This window comes from Malurus melanocephalus, unplaced genomic scaffold (genome assembly GCF_030028575.1).
Source record: "Malurus melanocephalus ecotype Western Australia unplaced genomic scaffold, MMel_1.1 scaffold_269, whole genome shotgun sequence".
Taxonomy (NCBI): Eukaryota; Metazoa; Chordata; class Aves; order Passeriformes; family Maluridae; genus Malurus; species Malurus melanocephalus.
The window spans coordinates 836,867-863,963 of record NW_026623501.1 but is presented as its reverse complement, the minus strand read 5'-3'; the positions used below and the strand labels follow the sequence as shown (position 1 = coordinate 863,963).

General features: G+C 39.2%; 1 protein-coding gene across 3 annotated transcripts in view; it reads right to left on the bottom strand.

Annotated features, from left to right (window-relative positions):
* Positions 1–27,097, bottom strand: part of RNF130 (ring finger protein 130) — a 49,391-nt gene that overhangs the window by 7,585 nt on the left and 14,709 nt on the right. For 2 of the 3 annotated variants that reach the window (XM_057376095.1, XM_057376094.1), the window contains 5 exons: positions 17,576–17,826; positions 13,997–14,068; positions 12,109–12,191; positions 5,410–5,506; positions 4,244–4,448 (listed from right to left, as the gene is read on the bottom strand). In XM_057376095.1, coding sequence (XP_057232078.1) covers positions 4,244–4,448; positions 5,410–5,506; positions 12,109–12,191; positions 13,997–14,068; positions 17,576–17,826 — 708 coding nt within the window. Of the gene's footprint in view, positions 1–2,154; positions 2,249–4,243; positions 4,449–5,409; positions 5,507–12,108; positions 12,192–13,996; positions 14,069–17,575; positions 17,827–27,097 lie in introns of all 3 variants that reach the window. The other variant, XM_057376093.1, reaches the window with a different exon arrangement.

The window sequence follows — 27,097 nt, the reverse complement described above, 5'->3', positions numbered from 1 at the left end:
TGAGTTTTGAAGCAGAATATTTGGTGTCTTTTACCTGCATCAGCATATTACATGCCCTCATTCTTACTGCTGTTGTTTTTTAACAAGAAAAACCCTTCAGATTCCTCCTGAAACACTACCATAAGAAAGGCAGGGTACGCCAGCATTGCTTTTTATTTGGGGAGCAGCATAAAAAGCAGGTATGCTGTTTAATAGAAAAAGCACTGAGAAGGAATTGCCATATATCTGGCATGATATTCAGCACAGGAAACTCTTTGTCTGGCACTGGGAAGCTGTCAATGAAACAATAAATCTAAGCATTAYTGTCATTTTAAACTGTCTAAAATGAGTAGTTGAACCCAGCAGCACTTGTGGAGGCTGCTCAGATCTCAGAGGATTCAGATGAAGAGCAGCTGAGGTTAAAGGCTACAACCAGGAACCTCAGTTACCCAAATAAGGGATTTTTGAAGCTCTGGTTTCTGTAGCTGTGAGTTTTCTCAAGTCTGTCTCAAGTACACACTTGACATGCTCGCATTTCAATTCCTATTGCTCAGAAAAGGAGCTCTCCTTGTATCAGCACACCCATTGTTCATACTGAGGGAACATCACTGTAAAAACAGTTTGCTGGAGGCCCAAAGTCCCTGCCAATGTGCAGCAGCTTGTCCTTGCAGTAAAAACAGTCCCAGATCCCAGTGAGCAACAAAAAGAAGAGTTGCAATGCAAGGCAAAAATGCAGCTGCTATCAGTGCCCACATCTGGATGAGACTACACAGCTCCTCCTCCTTGCCAAAGATGTGCCAGTGCCCAGCAATGCAGACATTCCCGTTCTGCAGCTCACCCTGCTCCATGCTTTCCCAAACTACTGTTTTTGGCAAATTAACTATGTTCAGCTCTAGCTATGCTGCCAAATTGCTGATTTAGGGCTGCAACTTCAAGATTTTGACAAATGGGAAAAAAAAGAGTAGATTTGACAGGGCTATTTGAAGTTCTAAAAGTTTTCTTCATGAAGCCCTTTTGGAATCAGCATATGAAAAGAGGAAAAAGATTTGCAAATTAGTAGTAATCAAAATTATGGATGACCARTATTATGGACCCTCCTGAAGACGATTAGCTTGAGATTGTCAAAAATTCTATACTGGAGACTATTAGATATGTTTCCATCTTATTGAGAAGGATACCTAATACTTCCCAAACTGCAATAAAAGTTTTAAAAATCCAACCCCCTTCTTTCTCTTATCTCAAGAAAAAAAAATCCAAAGAAATATTTATAAAGGCTACATTTCCCCCCCAGGCTGCATTCCTTTGAATCTCACCCCACTTCTGGTAGAGAGATCAGCACATTAATGGAAACTCAGCTGTGTCAAGATGTTTAGAGACAAAGAAAGATGTTGACAGTTTGCTTCCCAAATAAATAATTAAATTATRATTAAACATATATCCTGAGCCCAGATATTCTGTACACCTACATGAAAATAGCTAGATGTACCTAGTTAATAGATCTGCAGAATAAATTTACACTTGCCCACACACAGAACTATAAAAAAAGACTGAAAGTTATCTGCTAGGGTAATTTCTTGTCTAGCCTGTCTGAAGGAAGGCTGAGGCTTTCTATGCATGGAAGCAAGCATCCCTTCATTTAAGAGAGAAGAAACATAATTGCATTCATTGCTTTCTTCTCTCCCCCTMTCCTAAAATAAGAAAGGTAGCTTTCACAGTAAACACCTTTTTTTTYCCCTTAGCTGAAAGTGTACCAACTATTTTATTTTAATATGAAATTTGACTGTAAAATTGGGGTGAAAACTGTAAAAGCTAGCTGCTGGTAGTAATTTTGGCTCTGCCAAGCAAATTTTGAACATGGGAATTTAATGGCAGAATTCTAATGTTTACCYAGACCATTGATCAAAAATTGAACATAAATATTCTCTGTTTTCCCCTTTTCATGTCTCCACTTAGCAAAGATATTTCCTCAGACAATCCAGGTAAATATAAATTAAGAGGGACTTTAGATGTTACCCTGAAACCTGCTTAACAGAAACACTCGCATTTGACAAAAGAAGTAAATTAATTTGATTTCTTGAAAACTACATATTCCCCCTTCTCTTGGTATTTATTCCCAAAGTTGTCCATGACACACACCCACCAGAAACGCACAGAAACATCTGAATGTTTACTTACTCATTAGCATTCAAGCTAGCTGTGGCTTTGATGATCATGTAGCAGAGTGTAAGGGCACTGAGGAGGCCAAAACTGGCAATAATAAACCATTCTTCTGTTGACAAAGGAAAGGGAGGAAATCACTCGTGGGAGAAAGCGATGCCAATATTTCCCTCAAACACCACTGGCGGAAGGCAAGAGGCTTCTAAGCCATGACTGGCCCCRGGAGGTGAAGCAGAAGGAGGTTAAGCCACAGAGTTACTGACGGGAGAAGGCTAGCAAAGAAGAAGTGGAGAGAGGTGCGGAAAAAAAAGCATGGCACAACAGTATCTCCTGGTTGAGCCCAAGGGTTAGTCACTTAAATGTCAAGTGAAATGCAGGATCAAGGGAAAACGTAATGAAAACTCTGTCTACCCAAAGTCAGAAAGACAACTGTCAGGTTGGGTTAGGTTTGGTGAGATGCAGTTCTTTCACATAAGCACACTCAAAGTACTGTCACACTTTAACTGTGTCTTTGCCCCCTCCCTCCTGAATTTGTGTTATAGTGTTACTTAAAACCCAACAAAATCAGCATAGATTGCTCAACAGTAAAACAAAACTAGTGTTTCCCCACTTAATATACAGATATACCCGTAGAAAAATAATTTCAASAATATGACAGACAGACATATTAAAAAATAAAAAGTAGTATAAAGAAGCCTATTATAGAATGTTCACTATTCAAAATTCTCCCCAGGATCAATTGGACATACAGTAACAGTTCAGAATACAAATACTGTTGTTGAATATGGCTTTTGGTTTAACTCTCATGCATGAAAGAATGCACGTGTCATCCATAAAAYACAAACATTTCAAGAGCCCTTTTTAAAGCTTTACTTCGTAAACGTTGTCAGCATGAACTGTTGGTGGTTATTTCTTGTTTTACCCTGGCATCCCATCTGTGCATGAGCAGCACTACAGCTGGGAGCAGACAGTAAAAACACCTTCTGAAAAGTGAAAACTACAGTCTTCCTGCCCWTGACAAGGAAGCAACAGATCTGTTCTTGTTCAACAAAACTGAATGCAAGGTGAACCAGAGGGTGAACACTGGATGGCAAAGTGACTTACTGGCTTTGTGGAGGAACCAGATTATGTATGTGGATTTTACCACCTCAGATCAGGACATTTCTAGATATGGACTCTGTTTTTCATAAGGTGAAGGGTGTTTTGTTTTTAATGAGACATTTACTTTGCTACAGCATCTAAAGAAATACTCTAATGAACTGCAYTGGTTTCACTGCCTTGTATGCATATGTCAGTGGCAACCAGTGACACTAAGTTCATAATCTAGATCACAGATGCACACAATCAAAATACAAGGAGAAAATTAGACTGTTGTTCTACATAGATTCTAATTTTGCAATTCAGCCAGGAAAACAACCATTCATGCATCAAGTTGAGACTGTACAGCATATGGAAAACTGATGCAATTCCACAAATACTGTATTCATTATCGTGCTATTATATATTAAAAACCCTAGGTAAATTCCAGTAAGTGGAAATTTTCCACGCTGCTCTTATGGATAAGAGCTTTCAAGCAGTGCAGGAACAGTTTTCTGATGTTATAAAACACTTAGACAATACTCAAATGTTGGTACAKCAAATGCTTCTTTAATTCACAAATTTTGTAAGAAAAAGCACCTGCTAAGTGACGTCAGAATTCCAGTAGCAATGTTCTCAGGGGAAAAAATGTCTGCAGAAATAGCCATCAGCTACAGTATTTATATTTGTAAAAATTATTGCAYGTAAACTATTCTGAAGGGATAAATAACCATTTGGGCAATCCAGCTTCTTGTGCTGGTTACCGAATTCAGGAAGGTTATTTTGGTGCCATTTTCRTTCATCCAGGGTTCTTTGCATGCAGATCTAAATGGATTTACCATTAATAATGGAAGTGCTGGCACTGTCATACCCAGAGTTATTGGTTCCAATAAGGAGCATATGCCTCTCACAGAGACACTGAGGTCACCTTTGTGCCTGCAGGGACATCCATCASCAGGGCCCTGCAGCACAGAGGGACACGCACACCGCGGAAGCCGTACGATGGTACCGGGAGCCAAAGGACACTCACTTGTGACTGCAATGTTGATCTCTCCTGCCCTTGGTGTCAGCTCCCCGTCCTGTGGCAGCTGGGACATGCCCGAGGTGCGCAGGGGCTCCAGGCTCAGGGAGCTGTCGGTGCCGAAGTCGCCGAGCGCCGAGCGCCTGCTCACCGGCTGTCCCCGCGTCAGCCTCTCCATGTCAAAGGCTACATTATCTGTGCACGGCACGTTGGGCTGCACAACAAACACATCCCTGTCATCTGGGGAATGTTCTGTGTGCACCAAAGGTGTACATTAAATAAAACCACACATACACATGGTTTTCAGCGGCTACAGCTGTGCTGAGGTCACACAGGAGAGAAACATATGAATGAACAACTTTGATATGAAGCTGCCTCTTAAAGAGGAGAAGCAAGCAGAAAAAAGGATTAAGATTCAAGGGACTCAAGTACCCTCATATCAYAGCCTATGCCTGTATGGTTTACCATGATGACAACTCTAAATTCCACTCTTCTAAAAACCCAGGTATGTTATTAACTGCAAAACCGGGTCATCCACAATATATCTGCTATTATTTCTTAGCAAATGTGCAAATTCRCAACTGACACAGCTAAAAAGGGAGGCCTGATTATTGTCACTGTCTTGAAACAAAAGCCACTTTAGACAGTCTCTCCATATGTTCTTCTCTTACTCTGAAAAGAGAATTGCTCCCACTTTATAATTTTTTCCTCATACARGAAAGATTTAAAAAAATCTTTGAGGTTTCAGTGCTATGCCTTTGTGAACTGGTCAACCAAAGAGGTCCTCAGGGAACCCGTAAGACTTGAGTTGCTTGAGGAAAACTCACTGGACTCAGCTAGGGTGGGGCTTTTAATGTGCAAATTTAAGACTGCCAACAGGAAACCACAAGAACAAGAGATTCACAGAATAAATTTAATACCTGGACTTGAGAAAGGACTTGAGAATGCAAAGTTTACAGAGAATCTATCGTACTTCCAGTAGATAATTGTCATAAATGCAACTATAACAATATACTCTCAATGACCAAACAGGGAAAGAAGGAACAATGACAAACCAGCAGCAAAGAAATTACTAAAAGCACCCAAGTATTTTATTCCACCTCTCTCCCCGACAATTTTTTTTCCTGTTCTGGGTCTCAGACATGGGACGAAGAGTTGACAAAAGAGCAACTTACCACAATTCCCAGTGCCTTCAAAATGTTCAGTTTACACATTGGACACGTACAGTGCTCACTGAGCCATGGATCCACACAGACTTTGTGGAACACGTGCCTAGAGGAACAGAGAAGGCATATACATAGTTTGCAAATAAGTATTTTATACAATGAGAGCTACTTTAATGAACTTTGGGATAGTTGCTTTTTAAATTTTAAAATACATGCAAACCTTAGAACTGCCAGTATTCTGTGCTAATCACAGTAATAAAAAAATAAATACTGCTTGCTGAACTAATAAATATTCTCTGTTTGAAYTAATAGTTCAACTAGAAAGAAACTCTTGAAGATTTGAAATTTTTTCCCCCTTTTATTGTAGATTGGAGTAGTAAATATAAGGCAGAAGAATGAAGATAATACCATTCCCACTGTAATCCTGTCTAAAKTCTTGTCAGAGTTTTACTGCAGAACTTGAACCAAGGTTCTGGTAGGAAGAGCCCAGATCCATCAGCAGCTGTCAATTTTGTTCACAAGTTGGTGGAACCAACCCAACAAACTCCWGTTTGACTTTGAAAAGGTTTTTATAATTATCACATCAAAGTAAAAAGAAGGCTTTCCCTGACATTAGTACTTCTTGATACCAAGAATGAAAACACATCCATCATCATATGATTGTCACAAAAATTAAAGGAGAGGCAAATTGGGCTTTTAGAGATGGAAAGGCAAATTGGACTCCTACTTGCACAGCAGGGAACTCTGCAATAGGCAACAGTCTGAATTGCCTCCTGCATTGCATCCAAAATCTTAGTCATATACATGAACATAAATGTAACAGTGTTGGGATTGATATAAACCAGTGTAACAAGGWAGGAATATGCAGAGACCAAAACAAGGTATGTAAATTAAAGGAAGAGAAGGAAATGCCCTCTTAGCTTTTGCAAAGGCAAARAACTTTTCAGAGCATATTCATGGCCGAAATCGGTATCACAAGACTTTTTACCCACAACAGCTTTAGCAAATACTCATAATAACCCAGTCTGAGAACTGCCTATGGTAATTCCTACGATAAGAGCCCAGAGCTTCCATTTCCAGTGGTGCTGACTGCAGAGCAAGAAGCCAGTAAAAGCAGGCACACCTGAACACTACAGACTGGTGATCATGACAAAGATYAGCAATTACAAGGGCTGCTTAGTCAGCGAAGAGCTGTGCTCTGGAGCCAGCAGGGAGAGGTGCAGGGGCAGAACAAGCAGTTCTTGCCATCTATTTGTGGCATCAGCAGGGTCTGTAAGAGGTGGTCATGCGTGCCCCCAAGGCAGCACAAAGCTGAGACACTCTCTGTCCCCTCTTTGCTCAGGTTACACTTGTGCTCTGTGCYTCAGAAAGCTCATCATGGCATCTGGGAGTTCTTTACTCCCCATCCCTTGGGATTTTAAAATCAGAGACCAAATGAGGCATGCTACCAGACAATTCTGTTTTAAATCTCTGGAAAGCAACCTGAAAGGCCTCCTGAAACTATTGAATATAGCAAAAGATAGTATATAATTATGTTCTACATCTACTCAGGATGATGGAGGGACTATAGAATATCAACATAATGACATTCTAGGAAGCTGCAGCTGTACATCCTACCTGTACTAATGAAATATGCAGAATCAGGGTGTAAAATAGTCAACAGGAGACTGACAGAGGGCAAAAGAATTGTGCTTATCTCTATCCCAGATAATGCAGGAATAGAAACTTGAAGGATCTGTTAGTCACTTGGCTGGCCTGTGTTCTCTAGCAAGATGGAAATCACAAAAAACAGGATATGTACAGTGCCTTCTGTTCAAACCATCACCCAAAATAGACTYGCTTCTATTATTATTATCTCTTACTGCATTCCCTTTATTACTCACAAAACTACAGGAAACAATGTTTGAAACTCTGGGTGATACAAAATGGTTTGAAATATTCTGAAACATACAGAGATGCCATTTTTCCATGTTAGGCAAACATGGAAAATTTTATTATATTTTCTTTTAAGTCTCTGGAGTCTATTTTTTAAAGCAGAACAAACCTGAAAATCTAATATTTTGGGCAAGAGCAGACATCAAGACTCCACATAAGTATGAAAACAGCTTTATTATATCATTATTGGCTAAGCAGTGCTGTAGAAGCACTCCGATCAAGTGAAGCAGGCAAYTCATACAGATGCCACATGCATCCASTAAATATTATGAGTTATTTTAAAAAGTCATTAGCGCTTCAATATATTTATATACAGAGCCCAATTGGTTTTGTGACCCCCCAATTCTTTGCTTTTAGTTCCTAAACCTTCAAGGACATTTATTAATGTGTTTCAAAGAAGTGCAGCTCTCCAAAGGTTATTGATTTAGAAAGCATGGCTCTGCCTACTACTTACACAGTTTCTCTACCTCTTAAAAAGTTTGCKGATAACATCACTGTGGTTCAGGCTCTGTCTGGATTTCTCTGTTTGCAAGAGTTTAAAAGCAGTTATACAGCAATGAAGACAGYAAGCAGGAATTATTTTAAAACTTCAGTCTGACAAGGCAAGCCCTTGCAACATCTGTTCTCCTTAACCTTCTCCATCTTCCTATTTCTGTCACTGATACTCCAAGACCATAAATATGAGGAGCTCCTAGGGAGCTGCTCTTGGTCACGACAGCTGATGATGCTCCCTCAGGAGTCCCAAGCTGGGGAATCAGATGTGACAAAGCCTCTGCTGCTTCCCCAGGCTCAGGCTGCAGAAGCAGGGCTGGCAGCCAGGCTGGCAGCACCGATGGAGTCTCCCATGCGGGCACAACTCCAGGCAGGTGACCTGCAGGTATTTTTCCACTCTGTCAGCACACCCAACCCAGYTGCCCTCCAGCTGGTAATAAACACCATAATGCCGACTCTTGTACAACGTGGCAACTTTGCTGCATTTCTCAAGGGAAAAAGTGAGTTAGGAATCTCTTGTGGTGGTGTAAGGCCTAAAAATTCGCACATCACAGAAAGAGAAGGGCTTGAATGATTTGCAGGTGCTGTTTCCCTACCCTTCCCTGCTCTCAGTGCAGCATCCCRCCAAAGGGACCTTTACTGCAGCAAAGTAGCATTTTTGGCTACTGCTGGAGGCAGCTGCTCCCCTGGCCCTGGCATCCAARGCACTGCAGGAAGCAGAAAGGATGCCATCAAGATTGTGTTAATTTGGTCTTAAAAAGAAGAAAGCAGCTATGTGCAGTAGCACAGACTCAAACCAATCAAAGTCTGAAAACCTGCTTTATCCACTTCTGTCACTTTCCTCCTTTTTGCCTAGGACAGGAATTAAGACTTTGGCCCAAGAGCCATTTATTTTTAAGTATTCACTACTCCTTTAATTCTTTTCCYACCTTGTTAATTCCTTCCTTCCCAGGCCATCCTTCTGTCCTTTCCAATGTCATTTTCTGCTTTTCTCTAACCTGTCACTTTGCTCTCCCCTTCTCTTATCTCTCACGAATCCTTCACACTACCCACTGCTGATCATTTTTCACCTAGTGCCTCTTCAACCCCTAGATGCAACAATGTGATGATGGTAGAATAAAAACATCTGAATAAAGAAAACTGTCCATGACGTTTGTCTTTTGCTAGGATCCCTCTGACATTTGCTTCCTCTACTTATTTTTCACTTACATAATGACATTCACAAAAGACACATTCCTCAAGCCTGGAAGACTAAAACAGTTGGCTGCTTGTCCCTCTGTGCACTAAACCTACAGGTATGTCCATAGGCTGCTGRTACTCAACATATTTCTCTCTCTGAAGCACAAAATTAACTATTGCAAACAGTGCAGCTGAGTTTCTACCATTTTCACCTTAGTTTATTTTTAAATTGGCCCCAATTTCCCACATGCTAGAAAATGTTACAYCACAAATGTGCTGTTTTGCTATGGAATTTTATGTGCAACTTGCTCAGCTGCTGGTAGATTTTGCCTGCTGTTTGTCTGCCCGGATGAGATTCCTGCACTGAGGCACAGAGTGACAGACCATACTTAACTGCAGAGAACAATTATGGCGCTAAAGGGAAAGGCTACTTTTAAATTGATGAGAGCAGCAAGGATGTCACATGTCAGTGATTCTTACTGTCTAATGATTACAGCTTCCCCAACAGGCACAGTAAGAAGAACTTCCAGCCTTTCATTTGCTTCCTCTTGGTTGAGTTATTTTCTCTATGGTGTTCTTACAATTTATTTTCTCATCTGGCTTAGAAACTCTCTTGCAGGCTTTGTTTTATTATCTRTGTGCTGTCTGGGGGTTTTTTATGTTTAAACTAACATTGCATGCTGCACTAAAATGGCAGGTTGAAGTATGAGGAAGTAGAAAGGAGTTAAACCTTCGAAACAATATTTGGAGAGAAGCATCTCATGTACTGAAGACTGAAAAATCGTACATGGAATCTGAAATTTATTGGGCCCATCTCTGCAGGTACTAGTTGGCTTTTCATCTACAATTATAAAAATGTATTGTAGAAAGCATCCATCTCACTGCTTGTCTAGCACACGTGGTTTTGCACTCAAAAACTGAGCTGCAGCAAATGAAAAGTGAAATGTAAAAAAGAAATAGAAAGCGAACATAAAAGTTGTCATACAGCCTTTGGCAGGAATGTAATCTGAGCCTCCACTGACCTTACATTCTGGTGAAATGTAGGAGAACAGAACAGAAAATGATCTACACAAGAGCCTTGATCTCTCCTTTACATGGAGACTGCAGTGGGGCAGGCTGTGCTGAGGTGGCAGCCAGGTGCACCTGCATGCAGCTCCCTGAACAGCTGTAACCATYCCTGAGAGCCCAGAATTCCTGTCAGCAGGACACCAAAGGTGGCTGAAGGAAAAGGACTTCTCTTTCTCTCTTTTTTTTTTTTTTTTAATTAAAAGAAAAAGATCAATGATCATCTTGTTTAAAGGGTGTATATTTTATCTGTGGATACCAGTAACATACCCACTGCTTGGACAGGGGCAGTTGTTTAAGTAAGGTGGCTCTTAATCCCAGCTCTACCTTATGGTCAGCGGGAAGAGTTGTTTTCCTACCAGGGAGGACTCATTCTCTCTTCACTGGCAAGGACCACCTCCTGCCCAGTGTTCAGTGTCAAGAAAAAGGCATAAAGGAGCAGGACTTGTGAACTTCCATTTCACGTCCTTGAGCCTCACAGTACCACCCTGAATTCAAGAGAACCTTTCCTAAGAGAGACAGTTTACCAAACAATCATCKCAGTTGTTCAAACTTTGCAGTTTCCAGAAATTCCTCCTCTAATTTATGAATAACCTTCTGCATAATATATGAAAAGAGCAGGGCTTAATTCAACCATACAAGTTTTACTTCAGATGACAATAAATGATGTAACTTTGAGATCTTTACTTAACACTTGGGAGTACATTTTTTAGGGCAAGAGGACATCAACTTCGATTAAAAATGACCGAATTGTAAAAAAGAAATGAACACTCATCCACACGACCAAAAGCTCCCAAACCTTTACAAACTAAGACCAAGCTCTTCTATTCCTAAATATTTTAATGAGAGTTTCTAAATAATCAGTGGTAGGTTATTTGATCTAAACAACGCTGAGAATCTAACAGGTCATTGTTTGCAAGTGTCCAAGAGGTAAGGGACACAAAGAACAGTAAATTGAATTAGATTTTTGGCTTCAGAAATATAATGCACACATATTTTGATCAGTAAGATATAAAGCAATAGWTTTCCTGTTATGATGATGGAAATATACTACACATTAGAAGATGTTCCAGCTATTCAGAACAGCCTGCAGGAGGATTTAGAAGACCAATAATGAGTTCTTATGTGCTGCTGCTGCTGCCWGACTGAAGATTGACTCCAMCACATGACTTTGTTACTTCTAGAGYATCATGCAGAACCATTAATGTACCAAGCACAGGCCAAGTTACTGGATCTTGCTGCATATATACAACCTGACTTACATGTGGTTTTGTGCCTAGAGGAGGAAGCTTTGCACTTCAGAACACAAGGGAAAGATGTCCTTGGTAATGGTTAAGGCTACCAAAGTGCATGATTCAACAAAATCAACCACCAGGTGAAAAAGTATTTAAAAGCATCTCTTGAAGAGAAATGTCTYAAAACAACTCAAGAATGGAATTGGAACTGAAACAAAGTGAAAAYCTGTAAATGTCAACACACTGGCATAAAAAGTGGAGGAAGCTGTTACATTTTAAGCACTAATGCAGAATCACCAGCAAGTACAAATCTTCAGACACAAGCCAAAATCACACTGCACTGGAGAGACTAAAGAGAGATGACAGCACAGAGGCTGACTAATGTCAGGAGGTATGAAGGTTGCAAAGACTGCATTTCCATTTCCTACTGTTTCAGAAACCAGCAGCYAGTTGCACATCTACTGTGCAGAATGCTGCAGCTGTGCTTGGGTCACTATACTGAAATTTTTTGAGCCTGCCCATCACTTGGTCCTTAAACCTGCACCCCTCCACCTCAYTGCAATCTCAACAGCTTCTCTGCCAATATCTTTAATAAAATTTTGTTTAATCTCCACTGTCCTAACAGTGCCAGCACCCACCTTCACACCTTCTGGCACCACARTCTTAAAATAAAGTGGCTGTTATTAGGACTGGAAACATCCAACAAATGCATTTGTGWATTACAATGCACCTATAACATGAAATGAAGTAAAAGAACACCAAAAGAGAACAGTTTCCAAACAAAGCAACTTTATTATCTTACTTGCATGGCAAAATGCGAACAACATCGTTCTGCTTGTAACTCTCAATGCAGACAGCACAATGATCAAAGTCTGGGTCTGTCTCCTAAAATGAATAGAATGAGAATTCAAGTCAAGAGTTGAGTCTATGATAAATGTCAAAGTAGTTGTGACGAGTRCATGAACTGCATTGTGCCGAGTGGCAGTTACTAAGCTATAAAACCAATGACTGCATTATTATATTCTGACATGACTTAAGTAAGAAAAACATCTCACACCTACAAAACTCCCCTTTTTTGGAGCTGGTAAATCATCATTTGAAACATAAGCTAAGGCCCAAGATAATTCTAATATTCAGTGAAATAATTATAAAATAGAGTTCCTTTTTTTCATTTCCAGCTTGGAGCTAACATTTCCATTTTATTCAGAGGTTTTTTTTGTTTGTTTTGGCAGAATAAGAATTCTAGGGCTCTTCTTCACAGCCAGAAGTAGCACATTTCACTTACTGCACAGTAGTCCCATATTTGTGTCRGCTGCTTACTTGCAGAATTATCATTGTTCATATCCCAACAAGAATATGAGAATCACTAATTGACTGGCTCCTCTTTTCTGTTTTCCAGAAATTATGATTTTTTTAAATTATATTTTTAAATATGAGAATTTAAAATTTCAAATAAAAAAGGGGGGGACTTCATTTCGATATAGATATGGCATCAACAATATATATTTTAAATGTCTGGGCCTGTGACACAAAACAGGCTRTGCTTTCTCTTAGTTCAACTTGATTTTTCTTTTAGATGCAAACCAAGACAGGGAGCAGAGCAAGGCCACAGCCASTCCTGGTCAGCACCAGCTGGGGCTGCACACAGCAAATCCTGATGGCTGCTCTGAGGAAGGAAAGGTTTTTCCCATTCTGTTCACCCGCATGTTCACCGCATGCTGCCTGTACTGCAACCTACATAGCACTTGCCAGTTTTGAATTTATGCTGTCAAGACAACAGCGTTTTTTAATACAGAAAAGTTCCTCTAATCTGTATGTTCTCCCATTCCAGGAAAGATTTAGTGCAGTGAGCTGTTTTGAAATAAAACTACATAGGGAGGGAGGAAGAACAGAAAGACATTTTCTCTGCCTTCTCTCTAGAAGCAAATGTTCCTATCGTTTCCTAATCTTCCACTGCTGATAGCATTTATATGAAAGATAAAAAGGAATCACAATAAAAAGGCTCAAAGAAATAATCTTTTAAAAATCAAATCATAGCCAGAATTCCCCTGCCTTTTGAAAATTAAAGCCAAAATTAAGCAAGATTAAATGACTATTTTTTCCTTTCAGAATCAAAGATAAAGCAATAGTGCTCATAAAAATGGAAAAACCTTATGACTTAACACACCATATATTTTAGTTTGTATACTAGMAAGAAATATTCTTGGAGTAACATTTGCTGTCTTTAATGAAATACCTCCTTATACTCCCCCTTAACTTACTGAATAGTCATATTTTACATGAGAGATTATCCTCAATTACCTCTCTTTTAAATTTATTTTTCCTTTACAGAACTTGTATATGGAAAGGTTCTAAACTTACAGAATTCCACATAAACAATGCCAGCCCTATGTACTCATGCCAGGACACCCTCCCAGCCAGCCAGCATACAAAACCACCCCAATCACAGTTGCCAGATGGAGTGCAAATAGTATTTAAGCAAGGAAAACTTCTTTGAAATATACAGACTTCGAGCACACATCAATACTAACAGTTATACAAAATATTGTGCCACAGGACAAAGTAAGCCTCCAAMAAGGAAGGCAAAGTAATAGATCAGAAACAGAAAGAAAAAGCTCAGAATGTCTCCCCAGAAAAAAAAAAACAAACATGGTGCTTAAGTTTATCATGTCAAAATCTTATTATTATACCTTATCACCCTTCTTTACTGTCCTGGTTGTCAATTTACCAATGGCTTTCTTGGCAGCATCTCCAAGACGACGCTAATAAAGTGACAAAGAAGAGAACACAAATTAACCCTGATAAACAAGCTTCATTAGTGTCCTTTATAATGACTTATTTGGATTCAATAATACCATTGCAATACACACTATGGCAGCAGGCCAACACACCAGACAAAATGCAAACACAGCAAAGCACAGAGATTTGTTGAGAAGGAAAAACAGCCAACAGYTGAATCCTCAAATACTCTCCATAAGCATGGGCATAAAACTCATGGACTGCACAGAAGTCCACAGAAATTACTCAACATTAATGTGTGAAACTAAACAAACCCAGGTGCAGARTAAAAGCTGGAGCAATGTCCCCTCCCAATGATTTCCATTATATTCTGTTCATTTTGGTTCTTTTATTCAGTGTGCTRTAATATACTGCTTGTTCTCTTAAACTTGAATTATTTTTATATTTCCCCACTGAGYAGGCTGATCTTATTCTGAGATGCAAGAGATCAGCCAGTGTAACCTAGTTTCTCTTTTGCTATAACCCAAAACCACCAGGATCTCATAAAAGAAAAAAATGATGGGTCACAAAATCTAAATAAGCTAACACAGACTTAAATAAAGCTGAAATTAATACTGGTTTGAAGATAACCTCAATCTGAATGCAGAGGCCAAACTATTTTTTTACTGTTTATGCTGCTTTATGACCACCACTGTCAGAAGGAAGGAGCCWTTCCTGACACTCAAGTGCTGATTCCTACCGAAATGCCCAGTTTCCAGATAAAAAAGAATGGCTGTCACTGTTTTTCTACTAGGGTCCCAAAGATGGGCACTGAATGAAACAAAGATCCTGTCATCTTCCTGCATGGACATGAGACATTAGATTTGGTTTACAACTGACTTAAAAACCAGAAGATCATGTAACTCCTCTTTCACCTCCATCCGGTACTAAGTACTCTGCCTTTAAAAGGGATGGGCTGCTTATGAGAATGCACCTCACAAAAACTCCCCTGCAGCCTGCAATAAATGCGTGGGGTTTTGTGCCCATCTTCTACAAAATTGAAACTCAAAACCTTTATAAGGTGTACCCCCCGTACCACACATTTCCCTGCATACAAACTAAAATAAAGGTTGCATTTATTTAAGAGACACAATGACCTCAGAAGTCTGTACCTCAACTGACTGTACCACTTAACCTAGAATTACATAAGCACTTTTCTTCCTTGTGGTTTKCACAGAACTGCAGCTCTTGTTTTATATTTTTTAGAGCAAGGATGTGAAAAAAATCAGATACACAGTCCCAGCTACTGAAGTATAATCTGTGTAGGAAGTGCAGCATCAGAAGCAGAGCTGGGATGGGAAATTATATGGTTTCTAAAGTCAGAAATCTCACTCTAACTTCAATATGCGAGAAATTGGTCAATTTAAGCAGATCTAAATTACATGCCCTGGAACAAGCATATTGGTCTGAGTACTTAATGACACAGAACACACTGGGCACACTGCTGGAGTAGATAATCATTGCATAACCAAAAGTGTGATTACTAAGAGAGGAATGAGGCTGAAAYGGCATTTAACTTAAATGGTCAACACTACCAGTGTTGACCAGTAAATTAGGGTAGTATTTATATTTTGTTCTACTGCATGTGATTGCGTATGCACTGCAAGAAATTTTAAAGAAAGATTATTTTCCTATTGAAAGCATAATATTTCAGCAGAACTGCTCCAACATATTGAAGTTTTTTTCATGCAGACAAATTTGCTAAATAATAACTTTCATCTCTTCCATTTAAGARGTCAATCTCTTCCACTTTCTAATTTTAACTAATATCGTTTCACGCTAACACTTGAAATGCTCAGGATTTGCTATTTTGCTAAGTTAGGGCACAGGCACACAGCATATGCTTGCCTTTAAAAGCCAGAACTGTCTGGTTTGAAAAGAGCACTTCCACATTCAAGAGTTTCACACCTCCACYGGAAGCACACAAGAGCAACTATGTGAAATACTAATATCTACTTGTGTTATCTACAAAACACAGCATGTTTTTCATGGCTTTGATTTAAAAAACAGAAAAATGTGTGCCTTGACATAACTTAAAAACAAGATCATAGCCTAAACCAAGTTATTTCATCATTAACAGTACAGTCATTGTGAAAGCTCTCAAAGCTCTTTAAAAATAAGCTGTAGCTGTCGCCACCTTCTTATTAAAGTTTAATAAGCTCAGCTTTTTAAACCACATAAAATTTTCATCAAGTTTCTCCTGACCTTTGTAAAAATCTAAAGAAAGAAAAAAGGTCRTAAGAGCCCTTTCCCAATGGAGCAACTGTTTTGAAATGTGGGCATTTGGAAGAAGCCTAGAGCCATGTAGGGGATAGAGAAGGCACAATTTAGTATTCCACAGACATTCATTAAGTTACAGTTATATTTAAACTTTCACCATCCCAAGGGACCACACTAAGTACCGGCTGCAGTGTGGTCATTTAAGAATGACATCCTTAGGAAAATCTACAGGATGCCCGTGGGACTTGCAGCATCAGACACTATTTATAGTAACTGAAAAGGAAATCCTGTGCCACAGCCGACGCTTTGTAAGTTTGAAYTTGTTTTAGGTCTGACAGAAAACGAAAGAACTGCCCCACAGTGAGCTGCTGTGTATCAGCTGTCATTTGGGGGAAAGGGGGGACYCTGATKAGAGTTCAGGAGGTTTCTAAGTTCRCCTTCACAGAGAAATAGGGCAAAAAGGGCACAGTGGATTTCCTGAGGTTTACTGMCCCTTCTCAATAAAAGCCAAAGCACTAGGGAGGGTCATTAAGTCCACACTAGTAAAACATTTACTTCCAAAGTTTAATCCGTGTTTGAGTTAACAACCTGATTTAGACAATAACTCTGTGTGTGGGCACACATAACTCAGTTCTTAAATTAAAAGTGGAAAAAGAATGTAAGAAAGGCATATTGGACAAAATTTTAGTTAAAATATATGACCAGGAGAATTAGGCACTCTATACCAAGTGTGATTTTAAGTAAAGGTGAAAGTTAACACAGGCCACTATGTTAGCAGCTCCACACCTTAGTTTTCTTACCCTAAGACTCATAACAGATTATGGTTTGGAAATACTTGGATACAATTTCTGAATTACCTTATATTAAAGAAAGCATCCTGAAGAGCATGGAGGGGATCTGTAACATTTGCTCAGTGTTCCCCTACACTACAAAAGTTCCTTCACAATTTAACTTTCCTCCCCATTCCCAACACACACCCAGCATGTGTTACTCAGCCAACAAGAACATACTTTTGGATTTATACTTGCGAAAACKCAAGCATTTTGCTTCAGTTCTATTCTTTCCTGTCATGTAATAGGATCTACCAGTGCTGCTCAGGATGAAAACACTTTGCTATATAAAAATCGTGTCTGGCAACACACTCTGCCTTGGAACAAAGAGGTTCTGAACACCACTTTGATTGGCATTCCTTAGAAACTTTTGGTTTCTATTGATTATTGCATTCAGGAATATTATCTCCAAAACCTAAGAGAAAAAAGGAGACCCCTTACCTGATTCCTGTCACGTGCACTTGTGTACCTKATCTTCTGGATGAAGTAAAATATTAACCACGCTGAAGAAATGATCATCAAAACAATGAATGATATTGACACAAAGACTAGAGAGCCCCGACTGAAGTTCTTCGGGGGAACACGGGACCCCACTGCTATGGCCATCAGGACAGAGATATTCTTTTCCAAGTAATTCAGGATCTCCTTAACCTTTGATTCTGTAATCATGACAGCAACAATGTCTCCAGTTCCTATAAAAAGGGAAAAAATATTTCATTTGAATTTTAAATTAACAAGGCATGCTGCTCACAAGATTTTCCAAATGCAAAGCCATTTGACAACTCAAGAGGTTYTAATCTAAGACAACTCGGGCACATGGAACATGCTACTGGGCACTCTACTCAGGCCTTGTCCTTCAAACCCAGATTTTCAAATTAGTGTATTAACAGGCAAACTCTCTGCAGCTCTACACATAGTAATAGATYTCTACTTCTGGTTACACAGTACTTCCCACTTTGTAATTACTGTGTGCAGCCTGAGCTAGCTTTCAAAAGTGTATTTGTTCCAGATCTGAAGCCGTGGATACCTAAACAGGCAACTGTCAGAAGAACATTTAGGAGATGAGTGAGAATATGAGAATACAGCTTGAGCACCCTGAGCATAGGCAATGCTGCGGATGTTGCTGGGGGGTTATGCAAGTTCCCCTGTGTGGTCATGTGGMTGCAAAGTAAAAGAGAAATGAAAAAACTTGGCAGAAGTTTGACTGCTGATTTTATCACCCATACAAAGACACGCTTGATAGGATTGCAAAGAGGCTGTCAGCTTCATCAGCTCCATTTTCAAAGTGTAGCCCATCTGTTTTCATAGTGTCTTGCCTCTAGATTATTTCCTGTCCCAAAGGGAAAATTATTGGTACAAGGACAATAAGAAAACCATAAGCCATGCTGAAAAAGWACAAAATCACCTGTATAGCAGAGAGAGAACTGATGTTTTAAAGCAAAAGACCCCATTTAAAAAAAAAGAGGACCTTGAACACAGGGTAATTCTAAGCTCAAAGAAGGGAAAGTTTCAGAAAAACCAAAGCCAAAAGAAAAAAACCTCTTGTGAAGTGTCATTCTTATTCATCCAGACTTATTTGCTTCCTATACTAAAAACCCTTTCAAGACCTATTTTCAACATGCTTGCAAAATCTGTTCATCTGCCTGTTCCATCTGCTTGCTCCAATTCACATTCCCTCAGAGAGGAACTGTATAAGGGAAACTACTTCAATATCAAGATTCTGGATTTAGAGTGGATTTAAGCTACASAGAACCTAGTGTGACATTAGAGAACATGAGGTCCTATTTTAACATAAAGCATTTGTTCAAAGTCTTTTAATCAAAACCTAATTTTTAAGAAGCTACTGTATCTGCAAAAAGATGTTCAAGAGCCAAAAGAGCTGCGTCTTTGAAACCCTGAGCACAATAACTCAGGGTGACAACTACATAATTTTCCAAAACGGGGACTTTAGAGTTGTACAACACCCTTAAATATTATCTCATTACTCTTTCCACTCATCATGCTAAAYAGTAACATTTACAGTCACTATAATGAGTTTTCCTATTAAGTTCACTAATGTTGGTGTTGTGGATTGTGTTGACAGAACTACTCAAAATAATCAAAGCTGATAATCGCAGAAATGAAAATTTGCACAATGATTGAAATAACATCGCACAGCCCTCAAATGGCATTCCTCAAGAAATTTCAACTTTTCCTTGTCCTGTTAACATGGGACTAAACAGGAAAAGAAAGGTCAGCGTTTCCTTCTGAATATTTTTGAAACAGTGTCACAGTAATTTAAAAGCTTTGAATAGCAACAAAAATGCAATACAATTTATTTAATCTCTAGCACAGATTCGTACAGGATCAACTTTACTCCAGATCTCAAGAGACACTTCASTACCAAGTTTGGTTTCATGCAAAATAACCAAGTTATTTAATAGGCAGCAAAGCTCAGAATAAAAGTCCATCACTGCCTTTATTTTCATGGAAATTTACTCAGATCCCTAGTTGCCCAATTGGGAAGACAGTTCCTGTTCGCATTTGCAGCACATTTTTAAAGCACAAGACACACCTTTCCTACAAGATCCTGTATGTAGATGCAGCACGTGTTCCTGCAACCCCAAATCCCTGCAGCTCAAATAGTGCAAGATCAATAAAGAGCAGATAATTTATACCACTTGATATTTTCCCCAGACTTCCCTTCTGTTCTTCATATCTAGTTCAGACAAAGAAAAGCAGGGAAGGATACAGGAGGATTGTATTCCCCAGAGCACAYATTCTGCTAAGCTTTCCCAGTAGGAATTTGTTTGCATTGAGGAATTATGTYAGTATCAAAGTATCAGGCTGAAGCACTCAATGTAATATTCTAACATGATTTAYAGTTATCTGCAAAGCAAAGATGACAAAGATCTTCTGATACTAGTCCAGTTCTATCTGAATCCAAAGCTGAAGCCTCTACCTATCCCCCGCTGCCCAGGGAATGTGACAAAGCTGACAATCTGTCACGCGTTTTATATAAAGCCCAGCACAATGGGAACCTCTGGCATCACTGCAAAGTAATTTGCATTCCAAATGACTCAACTGGGAACAGCCAAAGTGCTACTGCTGCTTCTGACCCTGCTAGAGCCAAGGAGAACTGCAGAAAAGAAAAATAAATTTTGTCTGTTTAACATACTGAAGCTCAGTGGAAACTGGGACTTGGTTTGTCAGGGGCATCACCCTAAATAATTTTAGCAAGAACTCCCTGTTTGAGAACAAYTGGGGGCAGGAGGAGACAGTGACTCATTTATTTTAAGCACCTTGAAACCTTGTATTTCTGAAACTTTAGCAGAAAAAAATCCTCAGGTGAAGACAGAAAGACTAAGAGTGTTTGTGAAACTCAGAATATGGTCTTACTCCATAATCKTACGAAAAGCAATATTCTCCTCAGCCAAGAACACAGTGTCCAGRGAAAAGAATCTGGATTGCTAAGGARAGCCAATGAACTACACATGGAACCACAGACGACAAGCTAGGACAGACGGYAGGCATAAGATAAATATTGATGCCTGTAAACATAAATCATTTAATTGCTATCATCCAAACCCAGGCAGCTCTTTCTAGCTTGCAATTTTACCATGCGCATGTTTAATTAGGATAGTTATACAACTCTGTGTGTGAAAAGGGATGAAGTTGTGACTAATCAATAAATCTTTGTAATGTTACATTGTGAGAGCAGAAGAGAGAAGAATTTAAAAGCTGAGAAGACACCAAAAACCAGACTATGGGAAAAACAGCAACATCCAGAAGTTTCCTGTAGAACTCATAAGTAAACTGCCTTGCTCTCTCGCTGACCTATTCATATCTCCCAGCAATTCTAAAAGAGCACACTTAGAAAGTCAATACAAAGTCATMTCAAAGAAATGYTACAAGTTCATCACAGGMAAATATTTGTGGTGCTTTTGCTGYGGTTTTTTTTTTKKTTTKTTTGTTTTTTWATTTGGTTGATTCCTGAATACCAAATGTTTGTCTGAAGCTCAAAATATGGGTAACCATGTCCAGGATACCAAGCTGAAGACAGACATGGCTCAAAGAACAGACCTCAGACACCTTCAATCCACCGAGCATCCATCGGATGTAACAGGGATGGCAGCCTGGCAAAATGGACCTGACACAGAAACTGCAGAGCTTCCACCACTTTTCTGAAGATGGGGAGGACATCTTGAGTGTGCAAAGTGTCAGACCACCTGTAAGAGGCACTGAACTACTGGGATTTGATACAAGGTTTGCAGAGAACTGAGAATTAAGTCAGATACTCCTAACAAAGGTCAGTGATTTGGAAATGGCTGATATTTTAAGCTRAAGTCCTTGCAGTAAGTCTCTGATAGTGGCTGCTGATGCTGCAGACACAGCGTGAAGCACGCAGACTGCACTCATCTCATGTTTGTAAAAGAATATTGTCCTCTCTTTAAACAGCAGAGAATATTTAACTGCAACTGAATCCTTTCATCACTTCTTTCTGAAAAACCCAAACTTAGCACACGTTTACGTGAATAATTCTGCTGGTAAAAACTTCCTTTTAGGAACTTTTTTAGTACTTAGAGTATTTCCTTAGAAAACACAAACAAATTCTTCCTTTCCTGATAAAGGTAAAGAATCGTCCAGACAGTCATTTGAAAGCTGGGTTCAGGGCATTTTTCAGACATTGAAATGTATTGCCTTTCTGCATGCAGCAATAGGATCATCATCATGATAATGTAATTGGAAATAAAACTGCCCATCTTCACAAAACGGACTTCCCTATTCTTCTATTAAAATCCTGTAGCTGTGTGCTAAGCATTTCTGAATGCATTATATCAGAAAAAAAAAGGCAGCAACACCTACTATTCAGTACCCAGAAAAGGGATCAGTCCCATTACAGATRGAACAACATTAATTAACTGTAAAACCACTCCAACAGAATTTGGAAGCCCAGAAAATGACAAAGCAGGAAAGCACTAATGAAAGCTATGGMTGTATAGGAAATTTTGAGAGTTCTGTGAAAACACCACAAGACATCTGAGCTGCATGAGAGCRGACGTGGAAGCAAGGATTACCTCTRCAAGGGAAGGGATTCAAYCACAGASGATATAATCCATGGAACACGTGAGGTAAAGGAYAAGGAAAAGGCATACTGAGCCATATGCAAAACTGTGGCTGCTAGAAAAAGTGGGCTTGGGGAGAAGAGTTTTTAGATAAAAATTCCTTAGCCTTTTACAACAGTGGGGAAATGCACACATTTATCAGGTACCTTACCWTTTTCACCCGATGCAAAATAAATAAATTAACTGTGAAGCATAACTCATACATTCTAAACAGGTTTATGGGAAAGCAGACACCAAGAGGAAGAGCCTTGGCATATCTTCAGAGTCATTAAAACTGGTCTAGCTGCACATATTTTTATTTTGATCTAATCAGAAAGTAAACAAGAGCAAATCCAASCTGTCAACACATGAGCAATCTCAAGAGTAGAATATGTTGTTTGAGATGTCCCAAATCAAATATTTCTGAAAACAGAAAAAGCCMATAATATTTGACAGTTATTGTATTCTAAACAAGACAAAAATTTAATGCCAAGAATATACATTAATCTCAAAGTGACACTAGTAGCATTTTAAAACATTTGTCTTCCTGTTGCCTTAATAATATTGAAAATGTTGAATTCTGTCCTGTATGTAAACATTTACTTTAGGTTGCCTATTTTATACAGTGTCAGACACCAGGACAGATTTTACAAAATTACCATGAGAAAAACCATAAAGGGCAGCAGTATATGCAACTATTACTCAAAAGTCAGGCTTTCACAGAATGCCTYAGTTAAATACAACCAGCAGAACAAAAACTATCCCAAAACACTAAGCTATTTTGCTATCCCAAAACACTGAGCAGGTATTTGCAGAAATCACAAGCCTCTTTGCAACACAGACCTATGCAAAACAACCTAGAAAAAAAAAGCCTCTGAGATTAAACCTTCAATTCTGCCGACTCGAGCACAAAGAAGTGAGGAAACGGCTTCAATGAAATACTGTCAATGAGTGTGAAGAACACTCAAAACTGTTCTCTGTAGCAAACAGAGCTTCACCAGATTTCACTGTCATGTAAACAGAGGGTCGTGCTCTGTGCCCTCTGAACATGATTACACACACTCCAGTGTTCTGACACATGCCAAGTACTGCTGTGCTGCAGACATGATGGACCATCACAGGGTCCTGCTCCTTTAAGAAAAGCAGGCCATGATTGAGGCATATGATTAGAAAACCAGAAACAGCAAGAGCAGCTTTTCAAAGACGGGTGTGACACAATTAAATTCAAAACAAGTGTTAAAGCTTAATCAGATTCTTGTTGTGCTAGCCTGTAGCACATTAAATTAAGTCCATAAGTGATAAATAATAAACTTATGAGCCCATTCTGCTTCATTAAACAAGAAACAATGCCTCAGTRTAATGTCCTTGCYGTATTATTKATMAGCTTTAYAATCTATTRTGACCAAGAGTTCCTAAAMSCAGAGCTAAATCGCAAAATCAGTTRAGAAAACTGTTKGGCTGTATTTAGATGACAACTGCTGACACWTTATTTCATAAACCAGTTGCTCTATTTTGACACTCAGGGAAATGTTTCTTAAGGAGAAATTTGCATACAATCAAAACAGGTAGTCAGAGCTACATCCTGATTCATTCACAAGTCCAAATCCTGCTGATACACGTGACCTGAGGAGCTACGCCCCTGGATTTCCTCAAGCTTGACAAGTTCAAGCTCTCTCCTACACTCAACACACTTGGTCCAGAAAAGCAACACTCACAGCCTCTCGAGGACACAACATAACATCAGTATGCACAACAGAGGTGTGGGGCTTTGGCTTCTCTGCAGGTCATTTCCCCTCCAGCAGCCTCACTCAGGGAGCTTCCATTTACCTTCTATCCCAAGTCACACCACGCTAAGCACTGCTAGAAAAACTGTGATCATCTATTAAACTATAGATGCACCCACCTCTTTTTTATGAGTCCCACAAGTTCCAGAATCTCTGCCCCGTATTTAAATATACTACTTCAGTGCTTCTGATGGGCAACTGGAGGACAGACCAAGAGCCAAGAAGGGGAGARAATTTATAAATCCCTGGAATTTGAACTGCAGCAGAGCTCCCTTAGAATAGTAAGAACATAGGGTTCAGGGCCTTGGGGTTTCTTGTGCTCCCCCCCTTTGAACAGCCTTGATAATTCCACTCACATCACATACTCCCTTTCTGTGGAAGGACTTTTATCTTCCAGGAATTACATTTCTATATATATTTTTTGTGCTTGTGACCTTTTGGGTTCTCTACACTATGGAAAATCAAGCCTAGACACAGGAAAAGCAGATAGATGTTGCAATGAATTTACAAACATTTCCCACTCTTTTCTCTCTTAACAATGCTTCTTTGCATCTGCTTGCACTACAGTTTTATCTTTTCTAAGGGAAACGGACGTTCCACCTAAATAGTGCCGGAAGAGYAAAAAAAGCTTGGCACAAAGAAATGCATCACTTGATCATACCCCTTCCACAATCTGTTTCTTTTACTCATATTTTTACATGGCATTTAACCACATTTTATGGTGAGTAAACTGACCTAAAGTCTCACTTAAGAAATAAATACCTGCACTGTGAAGGTATTAGCATGCTAATAACAAAGTAGACCAAATTTCATATTCAAACCTTGAACAATGCAAATTARTAAAAAGCAGAAGGATTGCTTTAAGTTTTGACTAGTGAAATGGTGTAATCCTAACACATTACCACTGAAAACAATATTCCTTGTGAGACAGTTTCGTACATTTCTAAAATATCTGCCTATCTTCAAAAGGTATTTTTGCTAATTTGAAAACAACTTTTCTTCACTTTTTATACTTCTGAACAATGTCGAAAACCTGTGCCACATTCTTGATTCATCAATAATATTAATGTAGTGTAGGCCTCACTGATCCATTCATCCATGAGAAACACACTTGGGACTTTGCTGTCTCCTGCATTCTGTAGTGTGACAGGGTGCTAGCAGGTAGCCWTTTTGCCATTTCTGGATAGCAGTTTGTATTCCCACTAATGGATGGTGCAGCTAAAAAACCCAGGGATTTCTAAAAAGGGCAATTTGTCATGCTCAAGTATTTTCTCCATTAGACAGACAACTTCTGTGAAGATCTATCAATCTGGACATGGACAGTCATTCCAAACAAATTCAGCAATGCACAAAAGACAAATGGCAAGCCAGCCTTACCCAAGGACACTACAAAATACTTTGAGACATTTTATAAATAGCATATTCATAGATTAATATMATAAATTTGGTTCTACTGAGTCCATAGATATGGGGAATTACTCTGCTGCTGGAGCTCAGACTTTGGATAAGAAGAAGAATGTAATTACTTACAGTCACTAACAGTCCCGTGGGCCTTTTCACAGTCACAGAACTAATTACCCTTTCAGCTGGCTGAGTTAAAATGAGCCTGACTGCTGTTATTTCAGTTGTGGATGAGGCATGTATGACACAGAAACACTGGTAAGGAGTTCTGCAAGGCACCAAGGCTATGATGGTTCTGTAAAGGGGTTTCCCTGGATTTCCTTGAAGAGACAARCACTTCCTTATGGTCCAGAATCAGCACGTCAAACACACTCCTCTCCACATCTCTGATTGTCAGACACCTCCATCTACTGTGTGACAGATTTTTCTGATTGATACACCTCCAAGGAAAGTAATCAGAGAAACAGATCAACAATAAAGCTGTTGACACTCATCCTCTGTATTTTCAATTAGCAAACATAAACAGATCAAATACATGTCAACAATGGTTTGACTATTAATTGTTTTGGCACTTTTAAAGCTTCAGCTTTAATGACTCAGCTTTTTCCTTTTCACTAATATTCGAGAATAAATTAATAATAACACATCTTAATAAAAATACTGTAATATACAATAAAATTAGTTTTGACCTGTGGATTAAAAGTAGGTCTCAGTAATTCAGGACAAGTTTTGCAGTGGATTTGGTAGAGAACTAAAATATTCGTCAACACATTTGTGCAGGATAATCTGCAGTGCACCCTGGCAGAGCTTTCACGCATCAGTTCAGCTCAGAGTTACATAAAGAGACATTTGTGAGAAAAAGGCAAGCAGCAGTTAAGAGATGAGCTGCTCAGGGATCAGTGCCACACCAGAGGCCAGTGGCACTCGGACTGCTGGCTCTCTGCAGTCTATTGTMCCCACTCCGAATGAGGGCAAGAACSTGSAATAGCCATTRGATRGCAACAACTTCAAATTGCTTCCTGTCCCTCCTGCCTCTGACCCACTGACCTAAAACAATCCACAGAACATACAGGCAGTTTAGCACAGTTCAAAGCAAGTACAGCCCTACAGTTCCCACTCTTTTTTAAGTGAATAGAGGGCTATGAAAAGTCCTTCCCTTGGAAGGAACCTGTTTCTGGGAGCTCATGTTGGACAGCTCTTCCACAGTGCCATGGCAGGGGAACATCACCTGGGCACATCACACAACAGAAACACCTTCCTCCAGAAAATTATTGAATTGGTTCTTTAGAAGAGAAATGAAGATTGATCTTCATTGATGAGATGTCTGCAGCTCGTTTTGAAAGATCTAAGAAGATTTACCTGTATCAGGTAAATCTTCTAAAAACAGTATTGTACTAGAAGTTGTTTATAAACGTCTGGAAATTTCTTAGGTGCTGATAAACCTTAGTTACTGGACTCCAGCAATTTCATYTCGATGCTCTCTTCCGTATGTGGTTCTCTTTTTCTGTCTGTATTTGTTTCATAAATTCTAAGTATGAAATTTAAACTTTAGAGTCCTGTTTGGCTTATATTTTTTTCCACAAATCCAAATAAAAGTCCAGATTTAAGGAGAGAAATTCAGTATCATAAAATCATAGAATAGYATGGGTTTGGAAGGGACCTTAAAAATTAYCTAGTTCCAACATCCTGAAATT